At 43.8% G+C, this 20,185-nt stretch overlaps 2 protein-coding genes and 1 long non-coding RNA gene across 4 annotated transcripts; 1 reads left to right on the top strand and 2 right to left on the bottom strand.

The window, feature by feature from the left end:
* Window positions 1-4,084: 4,084 nt before the first annotated feature.
* On the bottom strand, window positions 4,085-6,656 carry LOC122056118 (transmembrane 9 superfamily member 12-like). 2 transcript variants are annotated; one of them, XM_042617908.1, is made up of 2 exons: window positions 6,501-6,656; window positions 4,085-6,253 (listed from the first exon to the last, which is right to left on the bottom strand). In XM_042617908.1, the coding sequence occupies exon 2, from the start codon at window positions 6,227-6,229 to the stop codon at window positions 4,256-4,258; it is 1,974 nt and encodes a 657-aa protein (XP_042473842.1). In that variant the 5' UTR covers window positions 6,230-6,253; window positions 6,501-6,656; the 3' UTR covers window positions 4,085-4,255. The 2 variants fall into 2 exon arrangements, with proteins under 2 accessions (XP_042473842.1, XP_042473843.1); XM_042617909.1 differs by having other exon boundaries at window positions 4,085-6,272.
* A 149-nt stretch (window positions 6,657-6,805) lies between these two features.
* LOC122056119 (protein NRT1/ PTR FAMILY 7.2-like) lies at window positions 6,806-9,950 on the bottom strand. The gene is made up of 5 exons (XM_042617911.1): window positions 9,847-9,950; window positions 9,573-9,750; window positions 8,609-8,826; window positions 7,934-8,505; window positions 6,806-7,849 (listed from the first exon to the last, which is right to left on the bottom strand). The coding sequence occupies exons 1-5, from the start codon at window positions 9,868-9,870 to the stop codon at window positions 6,988-6,990; spliced, it is 1,854 nt and encodes a 617-aa protein (XP_042473845.1). The 5' UTR covers window positions 9,871-9,950; the 3' UTR covers window positions 6,806-6,987.
* Window positions 8,820-10,490, top strand: LOC122056120. Its single transcript, XR_006133028.1, has 3 exons — window positions 8,820-9,177; window positions 9,530-9,772; window positions 9,861-10,490. It is a non-coding gene; the product is annotated as an uncharacterized LOC122056120 (long non-coding RNA).
* The last annotated feature ends 9,695 nt before the right edge of the window (window positions 10,491-20,185 follow it).

Here is a 20,185-nt window from a genome sequence, read left to right on the forward strand (position 1 = left end):
CGGACTGAGTATCTACCCGTCGAAGTTCAAGGGAGAATTCACGTTATGGAAGAAATGAATGGAGGTATTTTTGAAAAACTAATTTTGAAATTCTTTTGATAATTAAATATGATTTTGTAGCTCCCAAAGACCCACAAGGAAATGAAAAGGAAGAATACCAATGGACCAAGAAGGAGCAAGTAGACTTCGTAGTGAATGGATGAGTCGAGCTCCACCTACTCAGTGTACTTCCACACCAGGAAGTAAATCGGATTGGAGATTACGAATCAGCAAAGAAACTTTGGGAGAAGTTCCTAGAGCTTCACGAAGGAACTTTTGAAGCAAAGTTTGCGAGACGGGATCTGTTCCGGAACTAACTAACGAACCTCCGAATGGAAGCAAGAGAAATAGTTGCACATTTGCACTCGAGGATCAAAGAACTCACCACCGGACTCACGAATCTCGAAGAAAAGGTAACGAACTGAGATTCATTAAGGTACCCTTTAAATGTATTTCCTAGGACACCCGAGTAGACATCTATAGTCACTCGTTTTATATATCTAAAGATCTCGAAGGTAGTTCATTAGAAAATCTTTTTTCCACCTTTGAACTTCAAGAATCTAGATGTGCAGAGATGAAAAGGGAGCCTAGTCAGATCATTGCCCCCGAAGGCAAGAACAGATGATCCAAACTCCGAAACGTCAATTGATGAAGACGAAGCGGCTCTAATGGTAAGAAAATTTAATAAATTCATTAAATCTAATAAATTTAATAAGTCACAGACAAAGAAGCACTTTCGGAGCAAAAGAAAGGTCTAATGCTACAATTGCTAAGGAGAAGGACACATAAAAAACGATTGCCAAGAGCTAAAGAAAAAAGAGAAGGACAAGGGCAAAAGACCAAAAAGATTGAAGCACAAGAATCTGAAGACCACATGGGATGAATCATCATCCTCTGAGTCTGAGATGAAGCCTACGTCGGACTAGCCCTAATGGTAGACCATCAAAAAGAAGATGAAAGCAACTCAGAGATGAACATCAACGAAAGGGGAGAATCCTCTGAAGAAAACAGTGACGAAGGGGGAGCATCACAACATGAGATAAGTGAGGTACGTGTACTATCTCCCAAGCAATCTCTTGAGTTTATCAAAATGCTCTCTAAAAATATGTGCAAATTAGAAAAATAAAATTTTGATTTAAAAAAACAATTAGCCAATGTATGTCCACTAGAATTATTTGATAATTTGAAATTAGAAAACAAAAAAAATTAGAAACACAATTAGAGAGATGAAAGATAACCATGCAGGTTCTAATTACTATCAAAAACTAAGATTTAGAAATTATGGTAAAATCAACTGGTACATTAGAAATCACCATGGCTAAATTAGAAAAATATCACAGAAATATATTCCTAAGAAAATTTTAATAAACTAGTAGATATGAACTTATATTGGGTTCCAAAAACATGTTTAGATTAAGAGGGTGTTTGGCTGAGCTTATAAGCTCTCTAAAACATCTTATAAGCTGTTTTGGAGCTTATAAGCTCTTCAAATTTGTTTGGTAAATTCTTTTTCAAACAGCTTATAAGTTGTCAAAATAAGCTGTTTTGGAGCTTATAAGTTGTTTTTAAAAAAGTATGGAAGACCCTACTTTTTTAAAAAATATCTTATTTTAATAATTTATTTCTCTAAAATATCCTTATATAATTTCATAAATCCCCATCTTATCCTTCATAAATTTTTATAAGTCTAATATCTTTTTATAATTTCTTCCAACATTGTGTCATCTTCTCCGTCAACACCTCTTTCTAATTTTCTCTCCCCCGGTGCAGAAATTCGCCCAAAACCCTCTATTAATAAAAATCTCAAAACCCTCTATTAATAATATTATACTCTTTTTGGTAATTTTATTAATAAAAAGATCTTATAATACCAAACACATCAATATCTTTAAGTTGATTGTAATAAGTTCACCCAAACACTTTAACAACTTATTTTTAAAATAAGCTCTAACAACTTATAAGATCCTAAAACAACTTATAAGTTGTACGAGCTTATAAGCTGTTTTTAATAAGTTTAGTCAAACACCCTCTAAGTGTTATGTTTGATAGATAGACCTAGAATGTTCAGGAAGAAAATTGAATATTTAATTTCTTTAAAAAGCTTTGTCTAAAATTGGTTGTTGTTCTAATATCCAAGAAGGCATAGTACCTCACCATAGTCTAGAAACCAATTATTGAAATAAATGTTTAATTAACTAACTGAAATAAAAAAAAAATCAGTTTTTATTTTTTGCTTAAAGTAATTTCAATATTGTTTAAATTTTCAACTGGTATAAAAAAATTTTAGATTTCTTTTCAAAATTCTAAAAACTTCATAATTTTTTTTTTCTATCCCTTAGACTTCTGCTGAAAATTCTTTCCAGTTATTTGATTTTTTTATCCCTTAGACTTCTATTGAAAATATTTCAAAATTTTTTAAAGTTTATTTTATTTTTTCCCAAAGTTTTTTTATGTGATCATAGGGAGGATATAGGTAGTTCAGAGGGAGTTAGGATTTATCTTTGTATTTTTGATTTTGCAATTAACCTGTTTAAATTCATTACTTTACTATTTCATTGTATTTTTAACCCTAACTTAAACTTGGGTTGATGTACATCAAAAAGGAGAGATTGTTAGTACCCCATGGTTGTTTTGATGTGGTCAACTAAGTTTAGTTAGGTACTGTTATGTTTTGATTCTTGTGTCTAAGTGTGCAGGAGCTTAGAAACATAAGAAGTCGAGCGGAAGACGTAGCTAGGGTAGCACGAGAAATGAGCCGACGGGCTGTGTGCATCCAAGGGACGAGGTGCTGCGGAAGAGTACACCGGTGGACGAGAAGGACGTGCATGATGTTCGAGGGACGAGAAACCGAGGAGGAAGCCTGCTCGAAGAGAAAGCCGGAGTTAAGTTCGGGTGACCTCAATTCCGGATGGCCAGCGAATCACCTACGCGAAGAGCCTCGCGAAGAGATCAACGTTGAGCTGAGTTGTCGTGTGGAAGGCGCCTTCCATCCTATTGAAGACGTCTTCCAGCTTCGGATAAGATTTTCCAGGGGTTATAAAAAGACCTTTGGACCAAGGAAAAATACAACAACTGAACTACAAGTCTTGTATTCACTTCCTAGTCATTCGGTGAGTTGTAAACGTCTGTATGAGGCTACTCCGCCTTCAATAAAGGAGTTTTTCTAGTAGAGCTTTCTTCAACGTCTTGAATTAATAACCATCTAGGTTATAACCAAGTAAATAAATTGTCCTTTTACTTTTTATTGAATTTTATTATTCTGTTTAGTATACTTGGGCTATTAACTAAAGTTGTAAGAACGAAAAAGGTTCGCTTTGTTTTTAACAGACATTTCACCCACCTCTTGCCAGCCTCGCTGTACCAACAAAATCCATTATAATCCAGCTTCTAAATCCTAAAATTTTGAACCCTAAATATATATAATATACCTCAAAAGAATAAACAAAAAAAAAACTTTTTGTTTGAATCCATGCGCCTCTAAGCGCTTGGGGTCCACACAATTGCCTGGCTACCTCAATCTTAAATTTCCAAAATTTAATTTTTGCTATGCACCTTCAACTATGACCTCAAGAATCATAAATAAAAGCCCCTGGGACTATGGTGTAACGGTAAGATATCTAAGTTATCACCCAGGTACCCATAGTTTGAGCCCAAACTATGTCGAATTTGTAGAAATTTTTTCTCCAAATCAGACACGCAACTAAAGGATGTTGGACTCCTGGGCTGCCCGTTGTGAGCGCTTCTCGATTTATCCTGGTGACCGGTGGGAAACTTCTGTGGAGCCGAACCGGTCACCCCAAGCTCAATGTTACTAGCCTGATTAATCCCTTTTTTTTTTTTTTTTTTTTTTCCAAGAATCATAAATAAACATCCCCAGGGTGCTCCCACCCTTTAGCCATGTAGCAGTTGGTCGAGAGATATTTATCTCTCTACATATAACTTAATATAGAGACGAACTACGAGAGACATGTGGAATTAACGTAATCACTTTTGCTATTGCAATAGAAGAATATAAATAAACAACCCAGTAGCAAACAAGAAAAAATAAAATAAAAACTAAACATCTTAGTTAATTATATAAGTTTCTGTAATATAAGAACAAAAAAGACAACAGTGAAATTAGGGACCGATCGTTCGCTATAACTTTGAAGTAGTAGCAAGTATTGTGACTAAACTTATGATAATATATCGTATCTGAAATCAAGGGACTAAACCTCTAGTCGATCTTCACTGACGAGAAAAGATAGTGAACAAAGTAAAGCGAGACCAGAAATCCAATCGTCCCTGTCGATAACATGATCGCAAGCGCCATGATCAGTGAGTAGCCAAGGTAGAGCATTGCTGAAACAGACCCGCTCAAACTGCTAAGCTGAAACACCAGGTAGTTGATGGAGTACAAGAACACGTACAAGGCAACTGATCCAGAAGCAAAAAAAGCTTTCCACCACCATTGCCAATCCTCGACGCACAGGTTCATGTAAGTCAGGATGACTGAAACTTCAGCGCAGACGACGATCAACAAGACAAGAACTACGAGCAAGAAGCCGAAGACATAGTAGAACCTTCCCAGCCATATGCTGGAGAGTATGAAAAATAGTTCGATGAAGAGCGTGCCGAAGGGTAGAGTTCCGGCGCCGAGGACGAGGAGCCACGAAGGGAACTTCCTCGCCGGAATTTCCCTCGCGATCTGATTCGTTCGCACGGGGAACTGAATGTGCTCGGCTCGAGTGGCTAGGAAGCCGCCCAAAAGGGTGAGCGGCACCGAGATGAAGAACCACAAGGACAGCAGAAGGAAAAACGTTGAGAACGGGAGAGCGCCGGTGCTGTTGCTCCCCCACAGCATGAAGTTCAAGACAGTGAGAACGAGAAACGCGATCCCGGGGAAGAAGCAAGCGATTGACCACGACACGGACCTCCACCCTTCTGGCCCGCCTTTGATGGTCCGCCATAGCCTGATTCCGACGTATCCAGAAGCAATTCCGAGGAATAGATAGAACATGATCATCCCCGTCAACAGCATGCCTCGTGAAGCAGGGGACATGAACCCCAGAGCAGCAAACACAATCGTCACCACGGTCATGCCTGTGATTTGCACTCCATCGCCAACCATAACGCAGAGCAGCTTCGGGGAAGTTGGCTCCCTGAAGACATCGCCGACGACTAGTTTCCAGCCGGACAACTCTTCGTTCATCTGAGCTTGAGACTCTTGATCCAGTTCTTCGTATCTAGTAAGGTCCCTCCTCACGGTCCTCAGAAAGATTACAAAGACTATTCCGGCCAGAAAGAATATGACCACCAGAGAGTTCATTATCGAATACCAATGAACTTTGGCGCCATCCATCTTAAGATATGCGTCCCACCTAGAAGGCCATCTGATATCACTTTTCACGAATGAAACTTCATAGGTGAATGAGATCTGTTCCTTCTCCCTGATAGGTTGAGACTTATCGAGCTCTACTGGGCAGTCGATAGGTTTAGTTTTGTCGTACATTTTAAGCTTCGACATGGCAGCTAGGTCATGTTTCACACTGCAAGGAATAACTTCAAATCCTACAATCTCGTATCCAGACAGAGTATTCTTTTCAGTTTGTGTAACCACGGCCATGCCCTCATCACCAGTGTCAATCACCTTCACGCCTTCATACTCGTGCAGAAGGACCTTAAACTTCAAGTGATTGATGATGTAATCTTCAGTCATTGTGAAACCAACCGGAAACCCAGTCGTTGCAAAGGTGACGCCGTTGTGTTCGATAAATCTCCTAACAGGAAGGTTGTCGAGAATCATGTTCACCTGATACAATTCGTGCGTCCTCTGCTTCAGGAGCTTCACCTCCTCCGCAGTGAGTGGCTTTGTCGTGCAGAGGTAAAAGGATTCGTTGACATTGACATGGAACTGGTAGGGAGAGTTATCGATCTGATCTCCCATAAGAAGTTCGCCCAAATTCTCCGCGCTCTTCTTGATCCCTCCCTCCGGTGGGCAGTAGGGAAGACTGTAGTAGGTAAAAGGGATCTCTGTCTCAAAAGAAGTGAGCGAATTCACTTTCGGAGATATCATTTCTTCTTTTGAGTACGTACGCATATAACTCCCGGGCAGGTAAAACGCATCGACCGGCGCCAGTTTCAGAAGCGAGATCAAGAAAGCAAGGTTGATGAAGCACGAAAGCCTCAAAAAGATCAAAAAAGGCTCCATTGAGTTCGCCAATGATTTCAAAACCTGCGATCAAATTCAAAGACTGCATTTTTCACTAGGCAGATCAGAAGACCAAATACCACCGAAGCGCTGAAAACGCTACGAATCAAATTCCAACCAATAAATCGAGAGACAGAATGCAAAATCCATACTCGATTGAGAACACACATAAAGTAACACTAATCAAGATACAAAATCAAGCATCGATAAGAGATTGGACCGAAAAGCTTAGAATTCCGAACGGATCTAACGAGAGATGAAAAAGAGAGACCTTGCCGATCGAATTCAGAAGAGAACGGGAGCGTCGACGGCACTAGAGGAGATCCAGGGGAAGAAGAAGAAGCGCTGCCGATGGATTTCCTCCGGGTAGAAGAAGACTTCGCGATGCCAACTGTGGAAGAAACCACCGCGTCTCCGAGTTGACCCAGACTCGCAGATAAAATAATTTATTTCTAATTAACCTTAACAAAATTCCATCAGGACCGTCCATCCGGATTTCTTCGTAGAAATCCAACGGTTGTTCAACATCCGATAACAAGGGGAAGACGACTTAGCATTTACATAACGATATCATTATTATTATTATTTCCATAATAAAGAAAATAGAGGGTTTACACTTTACATTCTGTATCAGAAACATGCCCAAACCTGGGCTCGAAGCTCGTCCTTAACTCTTTCTAGCGAACTAGAAATGTTCTGGCCTTTTTCTTTGCATCAATCAAAGAATCAATGCCGCGAAGCTTCCGATTAAATCATAGTTAGACGTCGTAGTTGTCTTGTTCATCCTCGTACCTTCCCTCTAACTTGATGCTCTTGTACCATCTTGCACAGGCTGCAAACACAACAAGATCTGCAGCAGTCAAGATCGCGAGGAGAAAGTAAAACCTGTCCATGTGCCCTCTGTTCAGGTTCACCGGAATCCACCCTGGTCGATCGCCTTTCGCGGTGATCTCCATGATTATGGTCACCAAGAGACTGCTCACGTAGTTCCCTAGCGATATCGAGGTCATGCAGAGTGCGCTGCCGAAGCTCTTCAGCCCGTCCGGCGCCTGGTCATTGAAGAACTCCAACTGGCCGACGTACATGAACACCTCGGAGGCCCCTATCAGCATGTACTGAGGGATTTGCCATAGGATACTCAGAGAACTGTCGTCGGTGCAGCTGCTGCACACATTCTTAAGGCGGTAGACTTCAACTGTTCCGGCTGAAATCATTGCCGTAATTGCTATGACGAGCCCGACTCCCATCCTCTGCAGCTCCGTGAGCCCTTTTGAATCCTTCATCCATCTCGAAACCAAAGGGGTGAGCAGTCTGCGATAGAAGAATATGAAGAGTGCGACGCTGGCGATGTCAAAGGCAGACATGCTCGCGGGAGGAATGTGGAAACTGCCGACGACATTGTTCATGGCTGCACCTTGCTCGACGAAGAGGGAAGCCATCTGCGTGAAGACGACGGAGTAGATGATGGTGGTCAGCCATATGGGGAGGAGTCGAAGCACGCACTTGAACTCTTCGACTTGTGTGACGGGGCAGAGGCGCCATGGATTGTGGGCACTCGATTCATTCTTTTTGTCCATGAAGTCATTCATTGGATCAACGACCGCTGCTCTGTCCAAGAACCTGCATCAGCAAATTAACGCCAAGTTTGGATCAATCGAGAGGGTTACTGAAAATTTTACTTCAAGTGGAAGTTTAGAAGCTTACTCGAACCCTTCAGTGTGCAATATCTTTCTGCTTCCATTAGCATCTGAGTCTAAGATCTTTTTTCCCTCCACCTCGTAGAGATCTTCTCCACTTGACGGCAGCCTGACCCTCCACTTCCTTGATGCAGCCACAATGACCTGGCAGACCCTGAAGAAGGGGTTGCCAATCGGCTTGAAGTGCCTGTACCTAGTCGTGCCACAGAGGAAGAGGATCAGGGCCGTCATGGCAGACCCAGCTGATGCCCAGAAGCCCAGCGCCCACATGCCCTCGTCCTCGAAGTAACCCAAGAATGTGTTGGAGAAGAGAGAGCCCAGGTTAAGTGCCAGGTAGAAGTAGCTGAAGAATGAAATCTTGGAGCGAGCCTCTACAGAATCCTCCTCGTCAAACTGGTCTGCTCCAAAGGTGGCTATGTTTGGCTGGTACCCTCCATTTCCTAGGGCAACCAGGTAGACTGAGAGGTAGAAGAACCCCAGCTCGATGTTCGAGTGAGGTGCACAGTTTAAGTCCTCATCGCCACAGCCTGTGGGTTTCAGAAGAAACATGTGTGTGGATAAAGAGAGCAGCACCAAACCCTGCAAGCCCAAAGATCATTCAGTGAGTCTCTGCTGCATTGCATTGTAGAAAAAGAATCCATGAGATAATTGCAAATAATTCCTAGATTTTTGGGTGACTTACTATTACAAACATGGCTTGGAAAATGGCACACGTCTTGTATCTTCCCCAGTAAGAGTCGCTGAGGAAGGCACCTACCAGGGAGAAGATGTAGACTGTGCCTGTCCATTTGCTAACGTTGTTGGCTGCTTCTGCATTGTTCTGCTGCAGAACTCTTGTTAGAAACAATACCAGGTTGACTCCGACCCCAAAGAACGCAAGGGTAGCCAGTCCCTGATTCACTGAATCAAGATTGCATGGATATGGTCAGCAAATTGCATAAACATCATGCTTGCAGCAAAAGAAATTGTGAGTGGGTAGGGTTCCATCGTGATCACTGAAATCTAGCCTGACCTAACCTCATGATCAATTCAAGATTTTTGGCCTGTGCCCATGATAAGATTTCATGAAAGATATGCACCACTCAACTTTGTCTTTTTTGTTCCTTATCAAATTTACAAGAAGAAAGTGCACTTTTATATTCACTCAGGAATGTAATCCTATTCAGTTTTACAGGCAAATGACTCTGTTGCAGACGGTGGCAATGACAGTGACCCCAAAGTCCAAAGATATGATGCTCCTACGTTTGCCAGGTTAGTATATATTTCACTACCAGGACCAAGAATTCAAGAAAGGATCTACTAGACTTAAATCTACTGGAAAAGTATTACTTGCGTCTACCGTAAAGTCGACAAAATATTCAGGCAAAAAGGGCCTTTAGACCATCCACAACTAAACAGCCATTTCTGGACTGGCATCCACCATGTGAATTAACTTTTCAATCATGGGAATGATCAATCCATCTAGATGGCTGTTTATATTATAGACACATCTGAGTGGTTACTATAGATCAAGAAGCTGTGCACCTACGTTCTGTCAATATCTTTTAGGAGTGAAGAGTTTATTCAGATTGGTTTGTGTTACTTATATGATCCTTTCCCTCAGGATTTAATGACTGAAATTTGTAACTCGATGATAAAATAGTTACCTAGCACAAGTGATCCTGCCACCCAGCCTCCGGTCTTGCCCTTGGCTGCAGGCCTGCCTCTGAAGTCCACTGATCCATCAAGTGTGTACTCATACTGATCAGCTTTGTATCCACTTCTCGCCGTGCTAAAGGAAGAGCTTTTAGTCACCATGTTGCCGTCTTCTACTCTCTCTTTCTCCTGCAGTGCCCAATTCAACTTAGTGAGTTTAATAAAACATCCCATGCTTCAGTTTTATTGGCTCTTGGTGGATTATAGCCTTGAAGAACTACTGACCATGGAATTCTCAGAGTTGGCCATTGTTCGAAATGGGGGATGCCAACAGAAACTCGGGGGAAGAATTCAGGAGAGAGATTTGAATGAACAAATGGTGCTGAGAGAGGCCGACGAGGTTTGAATTTATAGAAGTGAGGGAAATGCATCAATGGCTGCGATTAGAACTTGCAAAAAGGGTGGTGATGTAATACTACTTCCCCACATGGCAGAATCAAAGAAATGAAAAAGTTGAAATTGACAAGCAAAGGAGTTGGAAGGGAACACAAGGTTGTAGTTGAATTTCGACTCATTCATTTGTCATGTAGAAGACATACTTCAAAGGGAAACTTAAATACTGATTTTGGTTTAAATAGAAAAGTAGGCTTTTATTGTTCGAGAAAGAGGCAGAGGTTTTAGCACCTTTTGTTATCTTGCTATTATGCAAATTGATCTATACTCTATCCTAATTATTGTTATCAGTGTATAGAAACAGGACAGTAAGTTCCTTGAGAACAACTTTTTCTTCAATGCTTGCATACAAATCAGTTATTCTTAGAGCTATAATATTCAAGAACTTGTAGCATGCTTGGAATTAGTTGTAAAGTCAAGTTGCCTATTTTGCCAAGAAATATGGCTATGAGGTGTGGAACTATGTCAAACAATGCATGCAATGTATTACAATCGATGTACTAGTAGGCGAACAAATGGATGCATTTTTTTCCTTCTCCAAAAAAGATTGACATAGAAACATATTACTTTTAGTTTTAGCCTAATCAACTTTTGCCTGAAACATGTGTTTCATCCATGCATGATTCATGCTTTTGCTTGAGTGTTTCAAATCGTTTGAAGATTTGTGAGTGCATTCCAAAAGCTAATGCTATTGAATAAACACAGGTATATCTTGTAATTATCTGTTTGAGTCTAACATGGACTATTTTCTCTCCTTGAGGCTTTACTTTTATCTTTCACCTTCATTGCACTACCATGAAGTTACTTCTCAGATTGAGATTTTAGTCTTTTTCATGGTTAGTAGGCCTGTCTCAGCTGATATGGCAGAGCTGACTCAGCATCCATTGACTTTTCTTAACAGTATAATCGTCGCAAATAGTGGTGCTTTTAGATAGTGCAAAAGATTTATCGCTACCTGTAAGATACTTGTATAAAGCTTGAACTTGATAATTGGTGAAGATGAGAAGCTTTCTCTGTGATTAAACCATGTGTCAGTAGTTGTAGAGTTCATTTTCCCTACTGTTTGTGTGTACAATGAACAAATCATTATTGGGTGGAACAAGTGTATGTTCTTGAGCAATTTTAATTTCGTGAGTTTCACAAGCAAGTCATTCTTTAATTGCATCCTTGACTTTGAAAAATAAAATTAACAGTGACACTTTTCCTGTCCAAATTCAAATCATCATCAGACAGTCAGAATTGTGGAGGCTTGGATCTTGAGAACTATAAGTTTTCGATAGTTCGATTTGTTTGTGGCAAATGGTCTAAATAAGGGTTTGTTGCACTTGAAATAGGTATAAAATCTCCCCTGAAATGTCAAGCAGGGCTTACGTGCAAGCTCAGTTCTGTTTCTGTCTAACACATGCCCAAACATTAACCGCCCGAGGTCGAGATCAGGGCTAGTTTTCTCGGCATCCAAGAGCCTCTCAACCAGTGACTCTAATAGCTGATGTTTTCGACTTTTCGGGTGCAACCTCTACAAATTGATGGCTTATTCTAGGTCCTTTGTGACTCTGCGGAAAGGGGTAACTTACGCATGATCGAGTTAACGGTTATTGTGTGCAAAGTTGTTTGTCGATCGAAAAAAGGTTAAATTTGGCACGTCGTCATTATGATCAAGTAGTTTGCAAGTTGATCCGGGGGTAAGATGGGCCCCCGCCCTGTAAAAAGTCCTGAGCCATGTGGGAGGTCAAAGTCAACGATCAACGCCATGAGTATCCGGCCGAGCGGATGTGTGCTGTGAGTATCCGGCCGAGCGGATGGTCTGCCTCAAGCATGGCTCAAGCATGTGCGTCTGATTCTGCATTACAGCTCGGTCTGATACCAAACTTCCGACGTTCAGAAGACTCAAGCATGGTTCTAACAGGGAGGAAGGAGGGTCGAGCGACCCCCTCGCTCGGACGAACGGGGGACGCAGCCTTGGCCTGGCAGATATGGTTTCTTCGCTCGGCAAAACGGAGTCGGGACAATGGGATGATTGGCCGAGCGGACCTCTCGCTCGGCCTGGCCATGGTGTCGCCCAAAAGGCACTAGCCAAGTGGTTCCTCCACTCAACCCGGTGGAGGGCAAAGGAAGCAGCTGACGATATCTTCTTAGGGACCAGTGTCGCCGACAGGTGGTATGGTCGGCGGCATGGTAAGACAGAGAATCATACGGTGGAAGCTTCCATTGTCACGTTAGGGATATGCTCGTTCTATTAAGGTATGGCGTCAATCACGCTTTTCTGACACGTCCATTTCAGGTATGTTTTGAGGAGCGTGCACGCCTAGGGGAGCATGCATGCGCCTCTGGGGAGCCCTATATAAGGATCCCCAGACTTCGACGGAGATATGCTCACTTCTTTACTGTAGCTACAACTTTCGCTTCTTTTTTGCTCTACTTCTTTCCGCCGGAGATCTTACTTAAGCGTCGGAGAGCCATCGCCGGGGAACCCCTCCTCCGCTCGGCATTGTGCTTGCAGGTCCACGGCAGCGGGAGATCTATGCCTTTCTTTGACCAGTCAACAGGAGTGTCATCTCCCCAGCGTCCATGGACTTAGCTCTCGGACAGGATCAAATTTGGCGCCGTCTGTGAGAACGCACCTGAATCCGAGCTGAAGAGATGGAAGAAGTTGGATGTCAGCACACTGTGACGCTCTCTCAGGAAGAACTCGACGCGCTCATCCAGGCGAGAGCAACCAAGATAGTAGAACAGCAACAGAAGGCGTTAGTCGATAGGCTAGCGCAACAAGCAACATCGACGTTTGGAGGCCGAGCGGCGCAGGAAGACCGACCGGAGCAGCTCTCTATTTGGGGTCAAAACAAGGGACCGACTGGCACTCAAGTAGAAGTGTCGCCCGCTCCGATACCATTTCATCGCGCTCTGTTCCAGACACCGTCTGAGATTGCGCAAGCCAATCGAGACTGGTCTTCATCAGACGAAGCTCCCGTGTGGGAAGCGAGAAAGGGCGACCCCGAGCTGAATCATCCCCCGAGCGGATCAACCGCCAATTCGCCGAAGCGATTCTGCAAGATCCTTTGCCAAGAAACTACACTCCCTTGTCAATCGGAGAGTATAATGGAACAACTGACCCGGATGATCATCTGGGTAAGTTCGACAACGCCGCAACTCTTCATCAATACACAGATGGAGTCAAGTGTCGAGTCTTCCTCACTATATTATCCGGCTCGGTACAACGTTGGTTTCAGAGAATGTCAGACAGGTTGATTCAGAGCTTCAAGGACTTCCGAACGGCCTTCCTCCACCACTTCGCCAGCAGCATGCGCTATCAGAAGACTAGCGTCAGTCTGTTCTCTATGAAGCAAGGGCCAAGAGAGGCTCTGTGGGCCTACATTCAACGCTTCAACCAAGCAGTCATGGACATCCTCGTGGTCTCGTCGGAAACCATGATGCATGCCTTCACCCAAGGGCTCGTCGACGGGGACTTCTTCCGCTCGCTCATCAGAAAGCCGCCTCGCGACTATGACCATATATTGAAGAATGTCAGCGAGTATATCAACGTAGAGGAAGCTCAGGTGGCCCGAAGAAAAGAAGCACTATCAGAACCATCGGTGCACACCGAGTGGAGGCCGCCGATGAGTCATCAACCACCAAGGGGGCCGCGGGCCGAGGGAGCACGGCCGCACCACGAACCAAGGCCACACGCCGTTCAGCACGTGGCTTCCGAGCAGCACAAGGGAAAGTATGGACTCCAATGTTTTGTTCCTTTCACCAGTCAGCAACCCACAATACCCGTGATTGTCGCAGATATATCACGGTAGCTCAACCAACCCCCAGAGGCTACTGACGTCGATCTCCTTCTCCCGATCGGTAGAATGGGCGTCAGGGTGCCGAACGACGAGAGGAGGTTAGACGATCACCCGAGCGGCAACATCGCCATCAACCAAGGAATAGCGACCATTCCCGCACCTCCCGCGAGCAAGGCAGACAGCCCGCTCGAAAGGAGGAGAACAGGACCAATGCCGCTCAGGGGGAGATCAACATGATAGTTGGTGGACCGACCAACGGAGACTCCAACCGAGCTCGAAAATCGTACGCTCGGCAACTGGAGATCCAAGCGGTGGGATGAAGTCAAGAAAGGGCAAGCGGGTCCGAGATCATCTTCGGCCCCATGGATCTCGAGGGAATCGAAGTGTCACACGACGACACCCTCATCATCCGAGCGGTAATTGTCAATTACACTATTCACTGCATATTTATTGATACAGGAAGCTCGGTCAATATTATCTTCAAAAAGGAGTTTAACCAGCTCCAGATTGACCGTGCCGAGTTGCTACCGATGACGACCCCACTATACGGATTCACAAGCAACGAGGTCCAGCCGCTCGGCTAAACAAGGTTGGCCATATCACTCGGAGAAGAGCCGCTCCGAAGAATACGGACCACCAACTTCATTGTCGTAGACACTCCATCCGCCTACAACGTCATTCTGGGCCGACCGACCCTTAACGAATTCCATGCAGTGGTCTCCACTTACTGCCAAAAGATCAAGTTTCCCGTGGAGGATCAGGTCAAGGAAGTCAAAGGGGATCAGAAAGATGCCTGACGCTGCTACATAGAGACGGTCAGGACGGAGGCTAAGTCCACTCGAAAAACACCTCGGCTCGAGGTAAGTGTCATCACAGAGAAGCCTCCTACTCTTATCTATGAAGAGAAAGAGGAAGTGGATATACACCCCGACGGATAGGAGGCAACCACCTTCATAGCATCTAACTTGCAGAGTGACCAAAAGGAAGAGCTGATCGCATGCCTTCGACAAAATCGGGACGTCTTTGCATGGTCGACGCATGAACTACCTGGCATTTCGCCAAGTGTCGTGCAGCATGAGCTTCACGTCCGACCGGACGCACGGACGGTGAAGCAGAGGAAGAGGGACTTCAGTGCCGAATAGAATCAGATCATCCGAGCTGAAGTCGAGAAGCTCCTGGAAGTCGCCCACATTCGGGAAGTTCAGTTCCTGAGCTGGCTCATGAATGTGGTGTTGGTCTCGAAGCCCAGCAACAAATAGAGAGTCTGCATCGACTATTGGGACCTCAATAAGGCCTGCCCGAAAGATTTCTACCCACTGCCGAGGATCGACCAGATGGTGGACTCCTCAGTTGGGTGCAAGCTGATATGTATGCTGGACGCATATCAAGGATACCATCAAGTGCCGCTCGCCCGAGCGGACCAATAGAAGGTTAGCTTCATCACGGCGGACGACACCTACTGCTATAACGAGATGTCGTTCGGATTGAAGAATGTTGGAGTTACCTACCAGCGGCTCATGAATAGGGTGTTCCGGAAGCAGATCGGATGGAACATGGAGGTATACGTTGATGATATACTTATTAAATCTCTCCGAGCTACCGACCTCTGTGCAGATATAAAAGAGACCTGCCAGACGATCCGAACGTACGGAATCAAGCTTAATCCCCAGAAATGTCTGTTCGGCGCAAGGAGCGGGCGCTTCCTGGGATACATAGTTACTGAGCGAGGCATCAAAGCGGACCCGAGTAAAGTGAAGGCGCTACAAGATATTGTAGGATCGAAAAGAATTTAGATATCTCCACAATAGCATGATATTGTCCACTTTGGGCCTAAACCCTCATGGTTTTGCTCTTGGGCTCTCCCCAAAAGGCCTCATGCCAATGGAGATATCTTTTTTCTTATAAACCTATGATCTTTTCTATGTGTTTTCAATATGGAACTATGTTTGCAACCTTGTAACCCCAACAATCCCCTCCTCAAACAAAGGATCATAGGCTTCCTACGTCCGATCATTGACCCACCAGGTCTTCCTGCCCCTCGGTCCACCTGACCTACTAGGACTTCCTTGCCTAGCCGCAACTAGGACTTCCTGCCTGGTGTCTGGTCCTCTTGATCCGAACATAGGAGCCCCCACTTTCTTTGTTCAAGGTCAATATTGTATCCACATGGCTCAATCAAACCATAGCTCTTGTGCACAGTCGGCGGTTAAACCTTCTAGCAGTCCCGGCTCTGATACCAATTGTAGGATCGAAAAGAATTTAGATATCTCCACAATAGCATGATATTGTCCACTTTGGGCCTAAGCCCTCATGGTTTTGCTCTTGGGCTCTCCCCAAAAGGCCTCATGCCAATGGAGATATCTTTTCTCTTACAAACTTATGATCTTTTCTATGTGTTTTCAGTATGGGACTATATTTGCAACCTTGCAACCCCAACAGATATGTCACCGCCCAAAAATCTGAAGGAAGCCCAGCGTCTTACTGGGCAGATAACTGCATTGTCAAGATTCATCTCCAAGACAGCTGACCAGAGTTTGTTGTTCTTTAGGATACTTCGCTGAGCCACTAAATTCCAGTGGGATGAGGAATGTGATCAAGCCTTTGAAGAGCTAAAAGTATATCTGAATTCTCTACCTGTATTGGCCAAGCCGACTGCCGGCGAGCCGCTCCGCATCTATCTATCCTCGACCGAGTACACTGTCGGCTCGACGTTGGTGCGGTAGAATGACGAAGAGCAACCAGTGTATTTTCTGAGTCATATTTTAAAAGATACTGAATCTCACTACACCGGTCTCGAGAAGCTTGCTTTCGCATTAGTACTCGCCGCTCGGAGGCTCCACCCATACTTCCTCGCGCATACAATCATCGTGATGACCAACAACCCTCTGGGGAAAGTCCTTCTCAATCCTAAAGCATCCGGATGACTGATCAAGTGGACGACGGAGCTCAGCGAATTCGACATCCAGTATCAGCCCCGAACAGCCATTAAAGCACAGTCCTTGGCAGACTTAGTCACTGAAGTGCAGAATCCTAAGCCAGAGGCCACTTGGAGGATCTACGTGGATGGATCGCCCATTCGGTAAGGAAGTGGGATCGGTATACTACTGATCTCTCCCCATGAAGAGCGGATGCATCTGTCCGTTCGGCTAGAGTATCGGGCGACCAACAACGAGACCGAATACGAAGCACTCATTGCAGGCCTACAGGTCGCCCCGCATGTCGGGGCAATCAAGGTTCTCATCCATTCGGACTCTCAATTAGCGGCCCAATTGTAGGACCGTAGCGGCCGGCTAGAAGGGGGGTTGAATAGCCTGACAAAACAAAAACCCTTCTCTAACTCTTAAACTAGCACTTGCATAAATTAGCTAAACAGAAAATAAATCAGAAAAAGATGAGGCACACCGGGATTGACTTGGTTACAACCGGGGAGGTTGTTAATCTAAGGAAGATGTTTGCACTAAAAACTCCTTCAGGCGGAAAAGCCTCGTACAACGATGAAGCGCACAAAAAGAAGCTAAAATATAGACGATGTACAAATGTTGAAAAAATTGCTTGAGTTCTAATTGTTGAAAAAGCTTCTGGACCAAGGATATATTTATAGCCTTGGTCGGGGCACCCTGAGGGTTTGGAGCGCCCTGGGGGGATAAATTTTATCCCCCAATGTTTAGATCGAGTCAAAACTCGATCTTGTAAAAAAGTCAACTCCGGGCACCAGAAAGGGTTCCGAGCGCCCTGGAGGGGTCCGGGCGCCCTAGAGGGGTTCGGGCGCCCCGGACTGTTCCGAGCATCCTGGACAGCTCCGGGCGCCCTGGCTGAAAAAGTCAACCATGTTGACTTTTTTCAGCTCGGGTCTTCTGCCCCGGCTCCGTTCGCCTCAGACCGAGTCTTCCGCTCGCTTGGGTGATCTCTACCATCCGAAATAGGGCTCACCCGAACCCAACTTCCGGTCTTCTCGAGCAGGCTTCCGTTCCGGCTTCTCGTCCCTCAGAATCATCGCATGCTTCCTTCTCGTCCGCCAGCGTACTCATCCGCAGTCTTCGTTCCTCGGTCGCACCCCGTGCTGACCTTCTCGCTAGCTGCGTCTCTTGCTCCTCGAGCAGTCTTCCGCTCCGGCTTCTCGTCCCTCGAAACCACCGCACGCTTCATTCTCGTCCGCCGGCGTACTCTTCCGCAGCCCCTCGTCCCTCGGACGGACCGCGTGCCGTCCTTCTCGCTAGCTACGTCTTCCGCTCTACTACCTGTGCTCCTAAGTTCCTGCACACTTAGACACAAGGTTAAAAACACACGGGACCTAACTTAACTTGTTGATCACATCAAAACAATCTTGGGTTTCCAACAATCTTCCCCTTTTTGATGTAAGCAACCTAAGTTAAACTAGGGTAAAATAGACATGAAAATAAACTAACTAAATTTGTAATTAAGTGTAAAAAGATAGAAAATTGACTACCTCCCCCTATACTTATACTTTTTCTTTTTCTTCTCCCTCTTTGATCACAAAAAAATGGGATTCCGAAAAAAATCTAAGGGTAAAATTTTTTTCTAACTTTCTTAACAAAAAATTCTAAATTGAATAAATTTTAAGTTAAAGAATTTGCAATAATTTTCAGCAACAATATTCTAAGTTTTAAAAAAAAATTCTAAGTAAAGGTTTTAAGCAGAAATTTCAGAAAAACTTTTACTTTTATGTAAAAGTTTTACGCAAAAAAAAAAAATTCTTACTTAAGAAATTTTGCAAAAAATTTTAACCTTTTTTCTAAGTAAATATTTTAAGCGGAAATTTCTAATTTTAGAAAAAAATTTACACTAAAAAAAATTAAAAAATGTTTAAAAAACTTTTCAAAGCATTATTAAATTTTAATCTTAATGCTTTTATCAGAAAGTTAATTAAATATTTTATTTCAATATTTTGGCTTCCAGGTCGTGGCGAGGCACTAGACCTTCTTGGTTATTGGAGCAACAACCACTTCCTTAGACAAAGCCTCATAAAGAAATTTTAATGTCTAATTTTCTCGCTGAAAGCTCTAAATTCGATTAAAGATTTAAATTAAACAAGACTTATGAACCCAATATAGGTTCCGACCTACTGGATTAACTAGAAATTTCTTAGGGACATTTTCTTGAAATATTCCTAATTTATCCCTGGTGATATCTATAATACCAATTTAAATTATTAAACTTTCTAAAATTTGTATTAGATAGTCATGCACGATTTTTCAAGATATCTACTTGAATTTTTAGATTTTCATTTTCTGATTTCAATTTCTCATTTTCTAATTTAACTTTATCTAATTCTTCTAAAGGGCAAGATTTAGCTAATATTATTTTTTAATTCTTAATTTCTTTTTCTAACTTACAACAGTCTTTAGTTAGCAATTTAACAAACTTAAAAAGTTTATCGGGAAGAGAGATCGTACCTCACTTACCTTGTCGATCTCGTTGTCTGTGTCTCCCCCTGAACTGCTGCTTTCTTCCGACGTAGCTTCCCCTTCATCGATGCTCATCTCGGAAGAGATTGAATCGCAGTCGTCGTCTTGATGACTCACCATTAATGCGAGTCAGGAGAACTCCTCGACTTCCGATTCGGACGACGCATCGTCCCACGTCGCCTTTAGGACCTTGCGCTTTTGAGTAGGCTTCTTACTTTTATCCTTGTCCTTGTTCCTCAGCTTAGGGCAGTCGTCCTTGACGTGCCCTTCTTCATCGCAATGGTAGCAGCGGATGGTCCTTTTCTTTCTGCCCTGCGGATGGTTAGTAGTTCTAGATTTACAAAGCTTTTTAAACTGTCTTACCATCATTACCATTTCCTCGTCGTCAAGAGAAGATTCCGACTCAGGTTCGTCTCTCGATGCTTTGAGGGTGACGTTGTTCTTGGGCTCCTTCGTAGCTGCACATCTTGATTCGTGCACTTCAAATGTCGAGAAAAATTCTTCTAGTGTAATCTTTTCTAAATCTTTCGAAATGTAAAAGGCATCTACTAGTGATGCCCATTTTGAATTTCTCGGAAAAGAATTTAAAGCGTACCTTAGCGAATCTCGGTTACTTACCTTTTCTCCGAGATTCGACAGTCCGGTGATGATCTCTTTGATTCTCGAGTGCAGATGCGCAACTGTCTCGTCTTCCCCAAGTCGCAGGCTGGTGAGCTGATTGCGAAGTAGATCCCGTCTAGCGAGCTTGGTTTCAGACGTTCCTTCATGTAGCTCAAGAAACTTCTCCCAAAGTTCCATTACCGAGTCATAGTTCCCGATCCGGTTGATTTCTTGTGGCGGAAGAATGCTTAGTAGATGGTATTCTGCTTTGTCGTTCGCCACGTAGTCGGTCTGTTCCTTTTCCGTCCATTGATATTTTTCTTTGCCCTCTGGAGCTACAAAGCCAAATTCCATTAT

The sequence above is a fragment of the Zingiber officinale genome, chromosome 3B, assembly GCF_018446385.1.
Source record: "Zingiber officinale cultivar Zhangliang chromosome 3B, Zo_v1.1, whole genome shotgun sequence".
NCBI lineage: Eukaryota > Viridiplantae > Streptophyta > Magnoliopsida > Zingiberales > Zingiberaceae > Zingiber > Zingiber officinale.

Coding starts and splice junctions, on each gene's coding strand:
- LOC122056118 (XM_042617908.1), bottom strand. CDS start 6,229: ATGGAGCCTTTTTTGATCTTTTTGAGGCTTTCGTGCTTCATCAACCTT.
- LOC122056119 (XM_042617911.1), bottom strand. CDS start 9,870: ATGGCCAACTCTGAGAATTCCATG. Junction 8,827..9,572: donor GGCAGGATCACTTGTGCTAG/GTAACTATTTTA, acceptor ATCTTGATTCAG/TGAATCAGGGACTGGCTACC. Junction 8,506..8,608: donor TCCAAGCCATGTTTGTAATA/GTAAGTCACCCA, acceptor TTGGGCTTGCAG/GGTTTGGTGCTGCTCTCTTT.